The sequence below is a fragment of the Triticum urartu genome, chromosome 1A, assembly GCF_056163025.1.
Source record: "Triticum urartu cultivar PI428250 chromosome 1A, HENAU_Tu73, whole genome shotgun sequence".
Lineage (NCBI taxonomy): Eukaryota > Viridiplantae > Streptophyta > Magnoliopsida > Poales > Poaceae > Triticum > Triticum urartu.
The window spans coordinates 317,067,971-317,088,043 of NC_141873.1; the positions used below are offsets into that span (position 1 = coordinate 317,067,971).

Genomic DNA, 20,073 nt, shown 5'->3' on the forward strand with positions numbered 1-20,073 from the left:
TGACTCTAGTGCAAGTGGGAGACTGTTGGAAATATGCCCTAGAGGCAATAATAAAAGGATTATTATTATATTTCCTTGTTCATGATAATTGTCTTTTATTCATGCTATAATTGTGTTATCCGGAAATCGTAATACATGTGTGAATACATAGACACCAACATGTCCCTAGTAAGCCTCTAGTTGACTAGCTCGTTGATCAACGGATAGTCATGGTTTCCTGACTATGGACATTGGATGTCATTGATAACGAGATCACATCATTAGGAGAATGATGTGATGGACAAGAGCCAATCCTAAACATAGCACAAGATCGTATAGTTCGTTTGCTAGAGTTTTTCCAATGTCAAGTATCTTTTCCTTAGACCATGAGATCGTGTAACTCCCGGATACCGTAGGAGTGCTTTGGGTGTACCAAATGTCACAACGTAACTGGGTGACTATAAAGGTATACTACGGGTATCTCCGAAAGTGTCTGTTGGGTTGACACGGATCAAGACTGGGATTTTTCACTCTGTATGACGGAGAGGTATCTCTGGGCCCACTCGGTAATGCATCATCATAATGAGCTCAAAGTGACCAAGTGTCTGGTCACGGGATCATGAATTATGGTACGAGTAAAGTGACTTGCCGGTAACGAGATTGAATGAGGTATTGGGATACCGACGATCGAATCTCGGGCAAGTAACGTACCGATTGACAAAGGGAATTGTATACGGGGTTGCTTGAATCCTCGACATCGTGGTTCATCCGATGAGATCATCGAGGAGCATGTGGGAGCCAACATGGGTATCCATATCCCGCTGTTGGTTATTGATCGAAGAGCCATCTCGGTCATGTCTACATGTCTCCCGAACCCATAGGGTCTACACACTTAAGGTTCGGTGACGCTAGGGTTGTAGAGATATGAATATGCAGTAACCCGAAAGTTTTTCGGAGTCCCGGATGAGATCCTGGACGTCACGAGGAGTTCCAGAATGGTCCGGAGGTGAAGAATTATATATAGGAAGTGCAGTTTCGGCCATCGGGAAAGTTTCGGGGGTCACCGGTATTGTACCGGGACCACCGGAAGGGTCCCGGGGGTCCACCGGGTGGGGCCACCCATCCCGGAGGGCCCCATGGGCTAAAATGGGAAGGGGAACCAGCCCATAGTGGGCTGGTGCGCCCCCCTTGGCCCACCCCATGCGCCTAGGGTTGGGAACCCTAGGGTGGGGGGGCGCCCCACCTGGTTTGGGGGCACTCCACCCCTTGGCCGCCGCCCCCCTAGGAGATCCCATCTCCTAGGGCCGGCGCCCCCCCTTGGGGAGCCTATATAAAGGGGGGGAGGGAGGGGCAGCCGCACCCTTGACTCTTGGCGCCTCCCTCTCCCCTGCTACATCTCTCCCTCTCGCAGTAGAACGGCGAAGCCCTGCTGCGGTGACTCCTGCATCCACCACCACGCCGTCGTGCTGCTGGATCTTCATCAACCTCTCCTTCCCCCTTGCTGGATCAAGAAGGAGGAGACATCACACTGACCGTACGTGTGTTGAACGCGGAGATGCCGTCCGTTCGGCGCTAGGATCTCCGGTGATTTGGATCACGTCGAGTACGACTTCCTCATCCCCGTTCTTTGAACGCTTCCGCGCGTGATCTACAAAGGTATGTAGATGCAATCCGATCACTCGTTGCTAGATGAACTCATAGATGGATCTTGGTGAAACCGTAGGAATTTTTTTGTTTTCTGCAACGTTCCCCAACAAAGCAGTCATCACCTCCCATAGTTTCTGCGTGCTCCAAGTATTAGCAGAATATCGAACGATGCCCCATCGAGATTGCAAAACACCAAAGGCACGCTCGACATCCTTTCTAGCACTCTCTTGCTCTTGGGCAAATCTTTTCCTTTTCTCTCCGACAGGGTTGGGTATTGTCTTTACAATAGTGGTCCACTGAGGATAGATACCGTCACCCAAATAGTACCCTTTGTCGTAGTTGTGTCCATTGACACTAAAGTTCACCGGTGGGTTGTTGCCTTCGGCAAGCCTAGCAAACACCGACGAGCGCTGAAGCACGTTGATATCATTGTGTGATCCAGCCATGCCAAAAAAAGAGTGCCAGATCCACAGATCTTGAGACGCCACTGCCTCTAGTATGACAGTGCAAGCCCTGACATGTCCCTTATACTGCCCTTGCCAAGCAGAAGGGCAGTTCTTCCACTCCCAGTGCATGCAGTCTATGCTGCCAAGCATCCCCGGGAAGCCCCTGCTTGCATTCATCGCCAACAAACGGGTTGCATCTTCAGCTGTCGGCTCTCTCAAATACTCAGGGCCAAACACAACAATCACAGCCTTGCAGAACTTATACAGGGACTCTAGGCATGTAGACTCGCTCATACGGACGTACTCGTCAATGAGATCACCGGGCACTCCTTATGCAAGCATTCGGATGGCGGCAGTGCATTTTTGATAAGAGGAGAAACCAATCTTGCCGACGGCATCCTCTTTGCACTCGAAGTAGTCATCATAGCCGACCACTCCCTCTCAAATACGGTTGAAAACATGCCTACTCATACGGAACCGGCGGCGGAATTTGTGATGTTTGAACAACGGGTTTGTTGTATCAAAGTAGTCCTTCCAGAGAAGGAAATGCCCGCTCTCCTGGTTACGATTCAACGCCGAAAGATGGCCCGGAATGGAGCCACGGAACAATGGCCGCTGGTTGTTGAGGTGGTGATGGACCAACACGGCAGCCAATATCTCCTCCTCCTCGTCGGACGACGAATCGTCGGAGTCGCAAAGGAAATTGTGGAAAAAGAACTCGTCGGCGGAGTCCATTTTCGTACCTTGGCAAACTGTCGAATAGCTTGCGGGCGTCGAAGAAGGAGACGGCCGGCGAGGGGAGACGCGGCGCCCACAGACCAGCTAGTTGCCCGACCGGCGTCCGACGAGTGTGACGGCGTCCGACGAGCGCGCTGGTCGTATGTGGCGGGGGCGGCGAGCCGTCTTCTTGGTCGCAGGCGGCTGGGCGGTGGGGGAAGCGGCGGCGGGAACCAGCTTGCTCCCCGGCGGCAAAACGGCGGCGGCGGGCGACTGGGGGCAGGGGCGGCGTTGCTGGGCGGATGTGAAGGCGGCGGCAGCTGGAAGAGTCACCGACAAAATGGGCGGCGGCGTCAGTGACGGAGGAGGCGGGGGGCGAGGGTTGCTTGTTGGCCGGGGGGAGGGGAGGCCAATGTGTCACAGACGAGCGGGCCCGGGGACAGGAGTAGGCGAGCGCGCGCGCACGTCTGTCGCGTGTCCACGCCGACGCAAATCAGGCTAAAGAATGGGCCAGGAATGGGTCGTCTGCGGACGAAAAACGGACGCGCGTCCGTTTGGGTCGGCGCATTGGGCCGCCTTTTCTGTCCGCACCGACCCAAACGGACGGCCGCGGACGAATTGGGTCGCCTCATTGGAGTTGCTCTAACTTCAATGAAACCACAAGAAAATTAGCATATGCGCTACTTTGCACAACCTCCATAAAAAAGTTATGAACATACGCAAGTTGTACTATGCTGCACAATACCAAAGCTGAAGGTTTTTCCTCTCGTCGCGTGTGGACTGGAACCCTAGCTGTTGCCAGGAGAGGCCAACCTTCCGGTGTCATTCCCCGGCCGCTCCTTTCACTGGTGACCACTCGGTCGTCGGTGGTGGTTGTTGACGTCTTGGCTTCGGCAGCGGTGAGGACGCTGAATAAAGAAGCTCCAATTCTCCCCCTGACGAGGCGATCAACTCTATAGCCGGTGATGAATTTGGGAACTTGCCTGTTCAAGCGAGGATGTCTTGGTAGCGGCATTCTTGTGGTGGACTCGTGTCCTCGGCCTCAACCATTGCGACGGCTTCTGCTCCAGCAGCGACGCGGAGTTTGATAGGTAGTCAAGGAGCGGATGTAGATAGTGGTCTGCATCAACGGCATCTGGAAGATGAATCGTGTGATGTGTTCATGGTTTGTGGATGGCAGGTATGGTTTCCTCCTCCGACATCTTAGTCGTGCGGGGGTGCTCGATCAGGATTTCGATGGCGTGTCCGGGGTGTTGCCCTGGTCTGATTCGTTCAACGACAATGGTTCCACATTTGTAGAGCCAACTTGAAGGTCCGTAAAGCTGCATATCTGCGATGGAGTCATGTCGAGCTCGGGTGATGAGGTGATGTGTGTCCTTTGGTGGCTGTTATGGTGGTGCCGAAGGCAGACGATGGGCATTGGTGTCAAACTCTTTCAGTCTTGATTGTAGTTTTTTCTTAGACCGGTGGTCCTTTGTTCAAAGGCTAGTATTCTGTTGTTTTTTAAGTTTTGTGAGAGGTGGATTTCTACGTGGCTCGTACTACTATGGGTTAGTTCTTTTGGGGCAACTTGCTTATTTTTACCGTCAGCCATAAGACTCAAATGTTATGATATGAATGAGACATATATTACCGTGAATACATTTCTCAAAGTTGAAGTGTCCATGCAGGTCGGGTTAACACTTACTAGTACATCTTTCTCCCATCTCTATCTGACGATCCGAGCCATCCATTTCCCAAACAAACGTACCTGCCCGAGGGTGACCCCTTTTCCAATCGGGCTACCACACACATGGATCACGAATTCACGAGTCACCAGAGCTCACACCATCACACCACCGGACCCACCGCGTTGGCCTTGGTCAAGTCAGTCCTCCATCTCCCCCATTGCTCGTCCACACAGAATTATTATTGACACAAATCATAGTCCGCCAAAGGAAAAAGAAAAGAGCGTCAGTAAACTGCTCCCTAATTTCGACCCAGTTGCTCACACATTATATCTCACGGTCGCCGTCACTCTCACTGTGTAGCCGCGCGTGCATATATATGCGTGCTAATGCCACTCTTTCTCCACAAACCTAGCAGCAGCAGCAAACACACCAGCTAGCCGCGCGCACCATTGATCACCTTCTCACCCTCCTTCTCGAGAGTTAGTTGAGAATCATCCTGAGGCAGTGCTAATGGCGGGCCCAGCGGCGTCGTTGAGGTTCACGGTGAGGAGGAAGGCGGCCGAGCTGGTGACGCCGGCCGGGCCGACGCCGAGAGAGTTGAAGCGTCTCTCGGACATCGACGACCAGGACGGTCTGCGGTTCCACATCCCCGTCATCCAGTTCTACCGGCGCGACGCGTCCATGGGCGGCAGTGACCCCGCGGCGGTGGTCCGGGACGCCGTGGCCAGGGCGCTCGTGCACTACTACCCGTTCGCCGGCCGGCTGAGGGAGCTTGAGGGTCGTAAGCTCGCCGTCGACTGCACCGGCGAGGGCGTGCTGTTCATCGAGGCCGACGCCGACGTGCGTCTGGAGCACTTCGGCGACGCCCTGCAGCCGCCCTTCCCGGGGCTCGAGGAGCTCATCTTCGACGTCCCTGGCTCGTCCGAAGTCCTCGGCACCCCACTCCTCCTCTTCCAGGTAACTTTGCCTTTCTTTCGTGAAACTCAAACACTAACGCATGTTTGTGCGCACGTGCGAGCGCGATCGATGCATGGCTGACCGTTGTTCGTACTACGTTCAGGTGACACGCCTGGCGTGCGGAGGCTTCATCCTGGCGGTGCGGCTGATGCACACGATGGCGGACGCGCAGGGGCTGGTGCAGTTCCTTTCCGCCGTGGCGGAGCTGGCGCGTGGCGCGGCGGCGCCGTCGGTGCGCCCGGTGTGGGACCGGGAGCTGCTGGAGGCGCGGAACCCGCCGCGCCCTGGCTTCGCGCACCGTGAGTACGACGAGGTGCCGGACACCAAGGGCACCATCGTGCCGCTGGACGACATGGCGCACCGCTCCTTCTTCTTCGGGGCCCGGGAGGTCGCCGCCATCCGGTCCCACCTGGCGCCGGGCCTCCGGAAGCGCGCCACCACGTTCGAGGTCCTCACGGGGAGCCTGTGGAAGTGCCGCACCGTGGCGCTGGCCCCCGACGCCGACGAGGTGATGCGGATGATCTGCATCGTCAACGCCCGCGGCGGCAAGCAGGGCGGCGCGAGCGCCATCCCGGCCGGCTACTACGGGAACGCGTTCGCCTTCCCGGTGGCCGTGTCGGCGTCCGGCGACCTGTGCGCGAACCCCCTGAGCTACGCCGTGAAGCTGGTGAAGGAGGCCAAGTCGGAGGTGGACGTGGAGTACATGCGGTCGGTGGCGGACCTGATGGTGCAGCGCGGGCGGCCGCACTTCACGGTGGTGCGCGCGTACCTGGCGTCGGACGTGACCAAGGCCGGGTTCGGCGACCTGGACTTCGGGTGGGGCAGGCCGGTGTACGGCGGGCCGGCGAAGGGCGGCGTGGGCGCCATCCCCGGGGTGGCCAGCTTCCTGATCCCGTTCAAGAACGGCAAGGGCGAGGACGGCATCGTGATCCCCATGTGCCTGCCTGGCCCCGCCATGGACAAGTTCGTGGAGGAGATGGGCAAGCTGCTGCGCCCGGCCGTCGACGTCCCCGACATGTTCCCCGCCATGATCAAATCTGCGCTCTGAATCAGCGGGCGCGCGTGCGCTGTCCCATCGTCCGTTTCGCTGTCCGTAATTACGTACCCGGTTATTTGGTAGCGAACAGTTGTTGTTAGTTGTAACTTGTAAGTAGAACTTATAATCCGCAGTGGGTGTGTGGTGCTGATTTGTACAGCGCTTGTGATGGAGCGGAGTGAACAAGGCTCGTCGGATGCGCTGCGGCTGACGGGCGCGCATGGGTTGTAAGGGTGACTTTGTATGTGTCTGTTTGAATAATTCCAATGTATTGCCATACCATTTTGAACAGAACTACTGTAGTGTGCTATGCATTCTCTGCCGCCTGTTGCTGTATGTATATGCCTGTCTCCACGAAACAACTCTGCATTTTTGGGGTGTTGGCTGCCTTTCTTTTTGCTAATGGGCCTTCCACTAGCCAGAGATAGCGATAGCCTGGACAGCCCTGAGTCAGTTTCCTGCAGTGTGTGTCTATATATACGAGAGCTCCTGTTTGGCGCCTTAAACCTTGTACAATGAGAGATGCTTAGAAAAATAAATCGAAATTTTCTAAAGCATCGGTGCCTATTTTTACAGGAGAGACACTTAGTTAAGCGTCTACCCTGTACAAATAAGGCCCTGTTTGGTTCATAAGTCTTTGGACTTTTTCTAGTTTCAACTAAAAAGTCTCTAGTCCAAGTCCTTCCCTGTTTGTTTCTAGGGACTAAAAAGTCCCTAGTCCCTCTCTAAAGGTTATTAAATGACCATGTTACCCCTATTATATAGAAAAATAATAACCAAACAACATCATGGGGTGGCGGGCCAATGGGTGCATGGAGGGGCATTGTTGGAAAAGTCCAAAAAAATCCCAAAAAAGACTCTCCTTGAGATTCTTTTTCATTTAGTCCCAAAAAACAACTTTTAGTCCCTAATAGTCTCTCCCGTTTGGTTAAAAAGTATCTAAAAGGAACTTTTTATAGTCCCTACACCAAAAAGTCTCTGAAAACAAACACCCCCTAAGCACTGGTGCTTAAGGAAAGTTTGGTTTATTTCTCTAAGCACCTCCCATTATACAAGGCCTTATGCGCCTGAACAGCTGCCTGGCGCCGAGAGCTCCTGTTTGGCGCCTTATGTGCCCGAGGAGTCGGATTCGAACTCAGCACCTCAACCTTCGCATATCAGTGCATGAACAGCTGCACCATCAAACGACTTGTGTTCATAGATTTCATTTGCTTTCTTTTATCTGTTCTCTAGCTCGCAAAGCCCCTGGTGTGGGGAAGCGTCCAAACCATTTTTTCTTATTTTTTCTTTTTCTGTAACGGTTTTATTTGCTTTTTTTCCTTTCCCTTTTTCCTAAATACGTGAACTTTTCTAAAAGAATATCAAAGAAAAACATTAAAAAAAGAAATGAACTTTTTTAAAAATTTAAAAAAGTTCATTGGTTTTTTAAGTTCATCAAAACTGAAGAAAGTTCATCGAATCTGAAAAAAAGTTCATCGAATTTTAGCAAAGTTCATCATAATTGAAAAAAGTTCATCGAAAAATAATAGAAGTTCATCGAATTTGAGAAAAGTTCAACATAATTCGAAAATTTTCGCCAAATCTGGAAAATAGTTCATCGATTTTTTGAAAAAAGTTCATCAAATTCGAAAAAGTACATCAAATTTGAAAAAAGTTCATTGACTTCAAAATGATTTCATCGAATTTGAAAAAAGTTCATAGCGTTTGCAAAAAAGTTCACCAAATTAGAAAAAAGTTCATCCAATTTGAAGAAAAGTTCACTAAATTTGAAAAAAGTTCATCGAACTTGAAAGATAGTTCATCAAATTTTGGAAAAAGTTTAAGAAATCCGGTGAACATTACGAATTAGAAAAAGGAAAGAAAGAAAAAGAAAATAAGAAAGAAAAAGAAAAGAAAGAACAAAAGACGTAAGAAAATGTACTTCATCACAAAACGTTGAGTGGCGGGGGGGTTATCACGTGGTACGCTGAATGGCTTGTGTTCGAGTCCTCCCACGTACTTTTTTTTTGCATCAGTTTAGAAAGAAAGCATGGAATTTGGGCCGGCCCGCGTCGCGAGGGGGGTATGCGCCCTGTACGATTAACACTGTATTCGGCGCTGAAGGCGCCGAATAGGAACCAGCCATCCGCCCTTTTTTTTGTGACATCAACGTGTCCTCCTCTCCTGGGTTTCTGCCTGATTCGTCAAGTTTTTCTTGAGAGAAATAATTCATCAAGTTTTTGTAGTAACAAATAATTCCTCATTCATCAAGTGTTCTGAAAACTAAAATATTTAGCCCAAAGGCCCAGCCCATTTCTGTAGCTAGATGCTGCTAGCCCAATATCAGGCTAGAACGGACCTCTAGAATATTTCTGGCCTATCCAGTCGTCGCCCTATTTGTCTATATTTTATGGAGTTCTAAGCGTCCGAAATCACTAATTAAGGAGTACTCGTTGCAAAGAGCACTCCACTTTTCCAGGTCGCGACAAGTGGCGCACATGCAGCGTGCCACTTGTCGCAACCTGGGAGTTTTCCTTTTTCATAGATCTGTTTATTCAAAACGTTTTATCTTTTAAACCGTGCGTCCAAATCTCGAACCGTTTTCACTGTTGGATTCCTCGCGTCGAAATCTTCAAAACTAGCCATGTTGATAGGTTTTGACAAACTTTTTTTTCATGAAAAACCGGATGAAAAAAACCGGGTGAAAAAACCGGACCGGAAGCATGGTTTTTTTCCCTTTCCGAAAGAGGCACGTCCGTGCCTCTCGCGAAATCACAACCGTGCCTTTCGTGAAAGCAAAACTGTGACTCTCGTGGAAGGAAAAAAAATAGAAAACGCGTTTTTTTTCCGTTTCCGAGAGGCACGGCCGTGACTCTCGCGAAAAAAAAAACAGAAAACGCGTATTTTTTTCCTTTCCAAGAGGCATGGCCGTGACTTTCGCGAAAGCACAACCGTGCCTCTCGCGGAAGCAAAACCGTGACTCTCCCGAAAGAAAAAAAACAAAAAACATGTTTTGTTTTTCCCTTTCCGAAAGGCATGGCCGTGACTCTCGCAAAAGTACAACCGTGCCTCTCGCGGAAGCAAAACCGTGACTCTCGCGAAAGAAAAAAAAACAGAAAACGCGTTTTTTTTGTTTCCGAAAGGCACGACCGTGACTCTTGCTAAAGCACAACCATACCTCTCACGGAAGAAAAACCGTGACTTTCGCAAAAGGGAAAAAAAAGAAAACGCGTTTTTTCACGAAAAAAAAATTTTCAAATTTTTTTTATCGAAAAGCTAAGAAAGATCAGGAGAAAACCTAAACGTCGAAACAAACCAGAAAAAAACCATTTAAAAAGCCTAAAACACGTGCGAAAAAATAAAAAAAAATCTGAAAGAAACATCCAAAACGTGACACGTGGCAAATGGCTGAGAACACGTCAAGTAATGCTGATATTTACGAGACTTCTGAAGAAGCGCTCGTTAACTAGTTACTTCCCTAAGCGCCGATTAGCACTGATGGCGCTCGCACGGAGCGCCTAGCAGGACGGCCCAGCAACATGCTGAAAAGGAAACATGAAGAAAAAAAGTTGCCAGTAATACCACGAGAAGGACGAATCTAACTCAGCACGACATTGTCCACGTTCTACCACGTTAACCACTAGACCGAGCTCGCATTGTTGTCTACTACTAGGAAACTGTACTATTTCACCCTTAATATTTATTACATATAACATATATTATATACCCACTATAAATTATTTGGAAAAAACATAAACTTGAAAAAGAATTCACAAAAATATAGAAAAAACATGAACATGAAAAAAGTTAATTTATTTTTTTAAAAAAATCATCAATTTAAATTTGAGAACAATTCATCAATTCTGAAAAAATAATAAATTTTGAAAACAAAGTTCATCATTTTTTAAGAAAGAGTTCACAAATATGAAAAAAGCTCACTGATATTGAAAAATTTCTTCGATTGTTTTTAAATGGTCAATTTTGATTAAAAATTCACAAATTTGGAAAATTTCTTCAATTTTGAAAAGCAATCTTCAATTTCTAAAAAAGTTCATAAGTTTTGAAAAAAGTTTGAATTTTGAAGAAAAAAAGATCACGAATTTAAGAAAAAAAATCAAAAATATGAAGATAAGTTCACATGTCTTGAAAAAAAGTTCAAGGATTTTGAAAAAGGTTTGTGGATTCACAAAAACAAGAATTTCAAAAAATAGCAAATTTTAAAAAATTCATGTTCTTTAAAAATTCCAAGAAATTTAAAAATAAAAAAAAGAAAGAGAAAGAGAAAAAGGAGAGAAAGAAGAAAAAACGACGAAATAAAAACTGAAAAAATAATACCAAAACAGGGAAACCACATTTTCTTTTAGCGTTATACTTGAAGAGGAGAAAATAAGTATTCTAGTCACAGCAACAAAGGTGTCCCATCGGTTATCGTGGTTTGAACGATGTCTAGGGTCTCGAGTTTAAAATTCATCGGGCGCAGATTTTTGAACTTTAACGTAAAAGGAAAAAGAGGTTTATCAGGGCTTTCTTTGTGTCTATGTATCTATCTATGGTTTGGCAATGTTATGAAAGAATGAAATAAAGATTGAGTTTTTAGGTTACTCAGAGTATCACATAGATGCTAAGGTGACTGATCTTGGGGGCGCCCCTGGAGAATTTCGTGCTTCTACGGGGAAGCTCAAACACACATACGCCATATGAATTGGGACACGATGAAAAACCTCGCGGCGCTGCAGGACCTCCCTTAGCTGTGCATGGGAGATTTTAACGAGGTACTCCATTCCGACGAGCGTGCTGGAATAGGGCAATGGAGACAGATGCAAATCTAGGGCTTCCGAGATGTCGTTGACGTATGTGGACTGGCTGATCTAGGTTTCCATGGAAGGCCATGGATAGTTGAAACAAAGGTGGTAGGTGGATCCTTTACTAGGGTTCGCCTAGACAGGGCCTTAGGATTGGCCGAATGGTGTGCCCAATTTCCTCTCTTGTATGTTGAGCATCTTAAGGCAGAAATGGCCGATTGCTCACCCATCTTCCTGAAACTTGATGTTGTCGATGCCCGTAGAAAATAGAGAAATAATCCAGGTAAGAAGTTATGTGGGAACCCATGCGGACATGAAGAGATTCGTTCGATCTGCAAGGGGGTGGAACAGTCGTAATCCAACGGTCGTCGATGTCCAAGCAAATCTCGTTGCGCTTGCTAGCAATTTGGGCGATTGGAGTAAAGCGACTGTCGAAAGTGTGAGAGCTGAAATAAAAAACCTTAAACTTCAGCTATATCAGTTGTGGAATGATTCGTTAATGACCGGGTTGAGTCATGTCAAACTAAATGGCACGTTAATAGAGCTATATCTTCCCGAGGAGCATATGCGGCGACATTAGTCACGAATAGTGTGGCCATTATTTGGGGACCAAAATACTGACTTCTTTCATCTCAGGGCATCGATGAGGAGGAAAATTTTGATAAAGGCCTTGCAGAAGGCGGATGGACAATTAATTAAATATTTGACTGAGATGCAACAATTGACACTCAATTTTTACAAAAGTCTATACACCTCCGAAGGTGTGGAGGGCATCGAAGAGGTGTGTTGATCAAGGTCACAACGGCGATGAACGAAGTTTTACTTGCCATATGAGGAGGAAGAGGTAAAACACTGTTGGAAAATTTTCTCTCCTTGGTGTTTTGGTGATGATGACAACTCACTTTATGTTCTAATCGTGTGCCAAGTCCTTCAGGTACTCTCTTGTTTGGGTCAAGACGATTAGGTGTTCCCTACGTGTTTTTTCTTTGGTCATAGGAAATCCGTACTATTAAGAGGGAATCTGCATCAGAAGGTATTGGCGAATCAATACACGTACACATTCCTGTCCACCCAATGTTCCCTTCCGTTCGAGGAGAAAGAGGCCCTCACTTCCTCCCAACACAATGGTTTTAACCCCCTACGGTTGTACCGCTGGGCAGAGCGGCTGTACCGCCTGTCCGGTTCTACCAACACAACTACTGCCCTAGGGGTGATACCCTAGGGTTGCAGCTCCGAGGTACATGCCCAACGGTAGTATCGCTGCCCCCGGGTGGTGGTACTGCTAGAGCTTTGGGAAAACCAGGACTGCTTAACGGGCAGTTGTACCGGCCTGTACCGCCCAACCACCTGTCCTGCTTCTGTGGTGGGGCGGTCACTGGGCGGTGGTGGCCCGGTTGTCTCTGTTACTCTCTTTCAACTGGTACTATCGGTGCCCCGAGCGGTTCTACCGTTTGGGACTTAGTCACCACCAGGAATGGGGCCAGGGCGTGTGCACGGGCGCAACTACCACTCCAACAACCGCTATAGGGGTGATTCCCTTCTGGTTTGAAGCGGTAGTTGAGCGGTTGATCTGGTTGCTTTTGTCAACCGGTACTGCCACCAACCCCACCGGTTGTACCGATCTGTAGGGTTTCTACAGGGTACCCGTGAAATCCGGTTGTACTGGGCCATGGAGCGGTTGTACCGCTGTAGTATAAAAACCGTTATAACGGTTGGATCTGGGGGGAACTATATAAAGTGGGGTTCTTCCACCTACCACTTCACCTCTTACCTCTCTCTCTCCTCCATTAATGCGCATCAAGCTTTCTTGCCCGATCTCTCCCTCTAGCCACTCAAAACTTGTTGATTTGCTAGGGATTGAAGGAGGGGACCTAGATCTACACTTCCACTAAAGGAAATTTGATTCCCCCATACTTTCTTGTGACGATTTTGTTACTCTTGGGTGTTTGGGCACCCTAGATGGAAGAGGTCACCTCGGAGCCACATTCCATTGTGATGAAGCTCCGTGGTGGTGTTGGGAGCCTCCAATTCAGTTGTGGAGAGAGCCTCAACCTTGTTTGTAAAGGTCCGGTTGCCGCCTTCAAGGGCACAACTAGTGGAATCACGGCGTATCGCATTGTGTGAGGGCGTGAGGAGAATACGGTAGCCCTAGTGGCTTCTTAAGGAGCATTGTACCTCCACACCGCTCCAACGGAGACGCACTTCCTCTCAAAGGGAAGGAACTTCGGTAACACATCCTCGTCTCCACCATCTCCACTTGTGGTTATCTCTTATCTTTACTTTGTGCAAGCTTTACTTGTGTTGTATTGATAGAGGTGGGGTGTCCCGATCTTTCGATGAGATGATAACTATCGATTTGGTGAAGTCGACTTTGACGATCCGGCTACAAACATGCACGATGTTGCGCCGTAGCCATCGCTAAACCAATCTCCTAAGGTTACCGACGATGCCGGAAGCACGATCAGCCTGACCATGAAGGTCTATTCCTGCATGCAATCGATGAACAAGCAAGAATATGATAATGCAATCTGAATATTGTGAATATGGATGAAGTATTGACAAAAGTGGGGTCTCATAAGCGGTCTTAGTCTGGTCGTTGGACACAAATGAAGTACATGAAGTTGCAGCAATGGCTAACTTTTAACTAAATAAAACCCAAGGAAAAAACTACTAGATGGATCTACTTATATGGGAGCAAGGGGTGGCGGCTAAGGTGTGGTGGGAGGACGTCCCAAGGCAGCCTAAAACTAACCCTAGGTCATACAAGGCTCATGGGCCCAAGTGGAGGTGATGCAACACCTTTGAACTTGTAGTTTGACTCGGATTCTGCTGCATCGTCAGATTATTTTGTCAATAACTCAACGCTCCGGACGAATTTTAAGTGAATCCAATTGGGTTGGAAAGATCACAAAATCTAGTTTCCAAAAAAAGAATGAATCACCCAATTCAGAATCCGTATGAAAGAGTTATTGGCATTTTGAGTCAGGTATGTCTGTGCAGTCCGAATCTGAATCTAGAACGTGAGAGACTTGGACTCTATCTTTTCTTGGCCCAAAAGTGACGTGAGAAGACTTTTTGAACAACACCTAAACTTCTCTTTTTCCCCTATCTTCATATGTGGATTGTACAAACGTCCCATACACCTGCAATTAAACATGACACAAAATTTGTGAAGTATCTTTGTCCTAGATGACATAAATAAATTATTGCATAGTTTGCATTAGAAATCACCTCACAAATATATATGCATGCAATATTTTTGGTCGTATCTAAGGTAGTCATGTCCTCATCGTCCTCCCCTTCTTGAAAACAAATCCGTCCTCGGCGTTGCTTAATCTGAAATGTGGCTAACAAAGGAGACAAGGTGTACATGTTGTATATGTATATGTCATCAATTTTTACTTCCCTTGATTTTTTTGTAGCAATCCAACCTCAAACGGTCAAATCTCTGTGCATAAGTGTCATCCCTGGATCGGTAATGCTGACACACACAATACTTGAAGGATTTATAACAGAGTGACAATGATACGTCCATTTTGCATCATGCTTTTATATCGATATTTATTGCATTATGGGCTGTTATTTCACATTATGTCACAATACTTATGGCTATTATCTCTTATTTTACAAGGTTTACATAAGGAGGGAGAATGCCGACAGCTGGAATTCTGGGCTGGAAAAGAAGCAAATATTAGAGACCTATTCTGCACAACTCCAAAAGTCCTGAAACTCCACGGAATACCTTATAATAAATAATGAAAAATCCTCGCCAAAGATGAAGACCAGGGGGCCCACACCCTATCCACGAGGGTGGGGGGCGCCCCCCTAGGGCGTGCCCCCTACCTCATGGCCCCCCTGGTGGCTCTCCGATGACCATCTTCTCCTATATGAAGTCTTTCGTTGAGAAAAAAATAAAAAGCAACCTTTCGGGACGAAACTCCACCGCCACAAGGCGGAACCTTGGCGGAACCAATATAGGGCTTCGGCAGAGCTGTTCTGCCGGGGAAACTTCCCTCCCGGAGGGGGAAATCATCACCATCATCATCACCAACGCTCCTCTCATTGGGAGAGGGCAATCTCCATCAACATCTTCATCAGCACCATCTCATCTCAAAACCCTAGTTCATCTCTTGTATCCAATTCTTGTCTCCAAGTCCGGGATTGGTGCTAGTAGGTTGCTAGTAGTGTTAATTACTCCTTGTAGTTGATGCTAGTTGGTTTAATTGGTGGAAGATCATATGTTCAGATCCTTTATGCATATTATTACCCCTCTGATTATGAACATGAATATGCTTTGTGAGTAGTTACGTTTGTTCCTGAGGACAAGGGAGAAGTCTTGCTATTAGTAGTCATGTGGATTTGGTATTCGTTCGATATTTTGATGAGATGTATGTTGTCTAGCCTCTAGTGGTGTTATGTGAACGTCGACTACATAACACTTCACCATTATTTGGGCCTAGAGGAAGGCATTGGGAAGTAATAAGTAGATGATGGGTTGCTAAAGTGACAGAAGCTTAAACCCTAGTTTATGCGTTGCTTCATAAGGGGCTGATTTGGATCCATATGTTTCATGCTATGGTTAGGTTTACCTTAATACTTTTGTTGTAGTTGCGGATGCTTGCAATAGAGGTTAATCATAAGTGGGATGCTTGTTCAAGTAAGAATAGCACCCAAGCACCGGTCCACACACATGTCAAATTATCAAAGTACCGAACGTGAATCATATGAACGTGATGAAAACTAGCTTGACGATATTCCCATGTGTCCTCGGGAGCGCTTTTCCTTATATAAGAGTTTGTCCAGGCTTGTCCTTTTCTACAAGAAGGATTGGGCCACCTTGATGCACTTTATTTACTTTTGTTACTTGTTGCTCGTTACAAATTATCTTATCACAAAACTATCTGTTACCACTTATTTCTGTACTTGCAGAGAATACCTTGCTGAAAACCGCTTATCATTTCTTTCCGCTCCTTGTTGGGTTCGACACTCTTACTTATCGAAAGGACTACCATAGATCCCCTATACTTGTGGGTCATCAGGCAATCACACACTTATTACATCGAATGTCTCAAGAGAACTTATTACAATAAATATGGCTTAAGGCCATCTAAATAAGATAACAACAGAAGGCTTGGAAGATAAAGTGAGTCCATCAACTCCAAGGGCATAGCTAAGTGCACGACAATGACCTAACGCACCTTAATCTTCGTCTGAAAAGTCTGCAACATGATGTGTTGCAGCCCAAAACGGGTCAGCACATGGAATATGCTGGCAAGATAACACAGTAGAACAATGAAACAAGTAAAGGCTATCACTACATGCATATATGGCTGGTGGAGGCTCTATGGTTATAATGTTTTTGCGAAAAGCCAAATTTTCCCTACAACAAAGGAATATATTTTATTTAACTATCATGGTAGTTGAAAAACATTGAGAATGGTAACCCCATTTCAATCCCAATTAAAAGTAATTAACATCCCAACAAATTAATTCAGGGTGATGAGATCCACATGATAATCCAAGAACCAGATACTCAAGATGTCCATAACCGGGGACACGACTAACCATGATTAGTTTGTACACTCTGCAGAGGTTTGCGCATTTTTTCCCACAAGACTCGATCTCCTCCGTTGTATTTCTCGCACTGCATGGTGTTTGAGAAACGGATGACCGAGACACAGTCTTTCCGAAGAGGTCCCCTTAACTGATAGATAGGCCGGTACACCTACAATCCCCTACATCTGCTAGCCCATCATGGAAAGGTTTCCCACAACTTACTCAACTATGCCAAAGCCCATAATGGCTTGTGGCTGCACACGGAAGTTTCTAGCATGAATAATCTTATGATCCCTTTGAGCCTGGGTGGCGAACCAAAAAGGACAACACTGGTATATCCCCAGGTGCCCGCAACCAATCCACCTAGATGTGTGTTTAACTAGCCACCTTAAGTAAACCATTAATTAATAATCTCACATCTATCATGGATACACTCAAACCCAATCCATGTCTACGAGCATAGCATGGTAATAAATAGCATAACATAGAAGTAACTCCCAGGGTTTGATAATAAAAAGGGTAATAGGTTCTACCTTATCATCTACTTCCCAAAACCCAAATGTTAAGAGATCCTACTCATGCAATGTTTGAGGGTTGTATCTAATGCATGAAAACTAGGTAATAAAATGGGCATGATCAATGTGTTACTTGCCTTGCTGATGATCCGCGAAACCTAGTGACTCGTAGTAGCACGCTGCGCACTCCGGGAATTCTAGCGCAAACAAACAATAGCATACATAAGCACTCAAGCAAAGATGCAAGTGAAAAACTTCAAATAAGAAGATCCAAACTGAAAGTTCAACTGAAGAGGTTCGATTTGCAAAAAGAATCAATCAAAACGGAGATACGGAACTGAAACTATGGTCAAAAAAACTTCATAGACAAATCTGCTTGAAACCAAATGTTAAATTTGCCAAAACCTTGTTCAAGTTGATTAAATAGAAAGAGAGTTTCGAAACAAAGATTTTGGCGTTGGTTTCACTGGATTTGGACAAACGGTTAAGAAATGGCGAGGGTTTGAAGATCAGGGGCTAATCTGCGATAAAAATAATCACAGATAGGTCCCTGGCCGAAAATAAAATAAAATAAAAAGACTAACGAACGAACGTTCGTTGTCTGAACCTAACCGGCGAACAACGTTCGTTAAAACGAACGAACGGACGAACATCCGCTAAATAAATAGACCGACGAAAAACTAATCTAAAAAATAACCGCGAAACTAAAAAAACCGGGGTTAACCCAAGAAAAACCGATCGATCAATGGTGCCGGTTTCCAGCGAGATCCGGCGGGCGGGCGGCGGAGCTCGGCGAGGTGGCGGCGCGAGGCGACGCGGCGCTGCGGCGGCGTTGGCTGCGGTGCTGCTGCAGCTGCGGGGTAGGGCGAGGTGATTACAAGGGGCGACAGTGGCGACGCTTTATAAGAGGGGGAGGGGCGGGCCGACTTGGGGAAGGGGCAGGCCGCGGTGGCGGGGGCAACCCGGACTCCGGCCAGAGTCCGGCTCGGGCACGCGGGCGAGCGAGAAGGCGGTGGCGCTGCGCTGGGCCGGCTGGGCCTTCGGCCCAGTTCGGTCCGGAATTTTTTTAAAATGATTCCGCCAAGAAAAATCCTAAATAAAATGAAATAAAAATCTAAAAATTCCAAAAAACAATTTCACTGTCTAAATAAAATATTTAGAACTTAGTGAACATTTTCTTGACCTAAAAATGCAATTTTGAAAAAATGCATATTTTTTAATTCAAATAAAATAGCAATAAAATCCAAATAAAATAATTTATTTGATTTTAATAATTTTCCTCCAATAGTTCATTTATTTTGGAGAAGTCATATTATCTCCTCTCATATGTTTTTAATATTGGAAATATCATTTGGAGAGGAAAATAACTAAAACCAAAATGATCCACTTTTCAATATTTGAGAAAAATTCAAATATGAAAACAATAAAATCCCCAACTCTCTCCGTGGGTCCTTGAGTTGCTTAGGATTCTGGGATCACAAAGCCAAAATGCAAATAAAATATGATATGCATATGATGACCTATGTATAGCATTCCAAATTGGAAATTTGGGATGTTACAAACCTACCCCCCTTAAGGTGAATCTCGCCCTCGAGATTCGGGTTGGCTAGAGAATAGGTGTGGGTGGTCTTTCCGTAGATCATCCTCTCATTCTCAGGTGGCTTCATCCTCGGTATGGTGGCTCCACTGAACTTTGCAAAACTTGATAACCTTACTGCGCGTGACTCAGCTAGCAAACTCGAGAATCTTGACTGGTTTCTCCTCATAGGTCAGATCACTATCCAATTGAATTGCTTCCAGGGGCACTGTATCTCTCAGAGGGATGCCGGCCATTTCAGCATGGCACTTCTTCAACTGGGAAACGTGAAACACATCATGAACTCCTGACAGTCCTTCAGGTAACTCCAACTTGTAGGCAACTTCTCCCATACGTTCCAAAACTCGGTATGGTCCTACAAATCTTGGAGCTAACTTTCCCTTAACTCCAAAATGTTTAACTCCCTGCAGGGGTGACACACGAAGATATGCTCTGTCTCCGATTTCATAGACTACCTCCTTGCGTTTTGAGTCTGCATAACTCTTCTGCCTGGATTGAGCTGCCTTCAGTCTATCTCGTATCAACTTAACCTTCTCTTCGGACTCTTTGATCAAATTGGGTCCAAACAACTGACGGTCTCCAACTTCATCCCACATCAACGGTGTTCTACACCTTCTTCCATACAAAGCTTCGGAAGGTGCCATCTTTAGACTGGCTTGGTAACTGTTGTTGTATGAGAACTCTGCGTAGGGAAAATTATCATCCCAACTAGATCCATAATCTAGTGCACATGCCCTCAACATGTCCTCCAGAATCTGATTGACTCTCTCGGTCTGTCCATCTGTCTGCGGATGAAAAGTTGTACTGAACTCTAGCCTGGTGCCCAAAGTCTGGTGCAGCTGGTGCCAAAACTTTGAAGTAAACTGTGTTCCCCTATCTGATACGATAGTCCTCGGAACTCCATGCAGACATACGATCTTGGTCATATATATCTTGGCCAACTTCGCACTCGTATAGGTGGTTTTCACTAGGATAAAGTGATCCACTTTGGTCAACCGATCCACTACTACCCAAATAGAATCGTATCCCGATCGGGTTCTGGGAAATCCTGGGATGAAATACATGCCAAGCTTGTCCCACTTCCATTCGGGTATCGGCATAGGCTGCAGTAATCCTGCTGGCTTCTGATGTTCTGCCTTCACTCTCTGACATACATCACATATGGCTACATA

The 20,073-nt window shown here is 46.7% G+C and overlaps 1 protein-coding gene and 1 pseudogene across 1 annotated transcript; one reads left to right on the plus strand and one right to left on the minus strand.

Annotated features, from left to right (window-relative positions):
- Positions 1–1,842: 1,842 nt before the first annotated feature.
- Positions 1,843–2,807, minus strand: LOC147991043 (uncharacterized; annotated as a pseudogene).
- Positions 2,808–4,845: 2,038 nt separating this feature from the next.
- Positions 4,846–6,746, plus strand: LOC125509205 (benzyl alcohol O-benzoyltransferase). The gene is made up of 2 exons (XM_048674122.2): positions 4,846–5,416; positions 5,520–6,746. The coding sequence occupies exons 1-2, from the start codon at positions 4,970–4,972 to the stop codon at positions 6,462–6,464; spliced, it is 1,392 nt and encodes a 463-aa protein (XP_048530079.1). The 5' UTR covers positions 4,846–4,969; the 3' UTR covers positions 6,465–6,746.
- Positions 6,747–20,073: the final 13,327 nt, after the last annotated feature.

Excerpts from the sequence above, each read along its gene's own strand:
- LOC125509205 (XM_048674122.2), top strand. The coding sequence starts at position 4,970 with ATGGCGGGCCCAGCGGCGTCGTTGAGGTTCACGGTGAGGAGGAAGGCG. Across the intron at positions 5,417-5,519 it reads CCCCACTCCTCCTCTTCCAG|GTGACACGCCTGGCGTGCGG; the intron begins GTAACTTTGCCT and ends TACTACGTTCAG.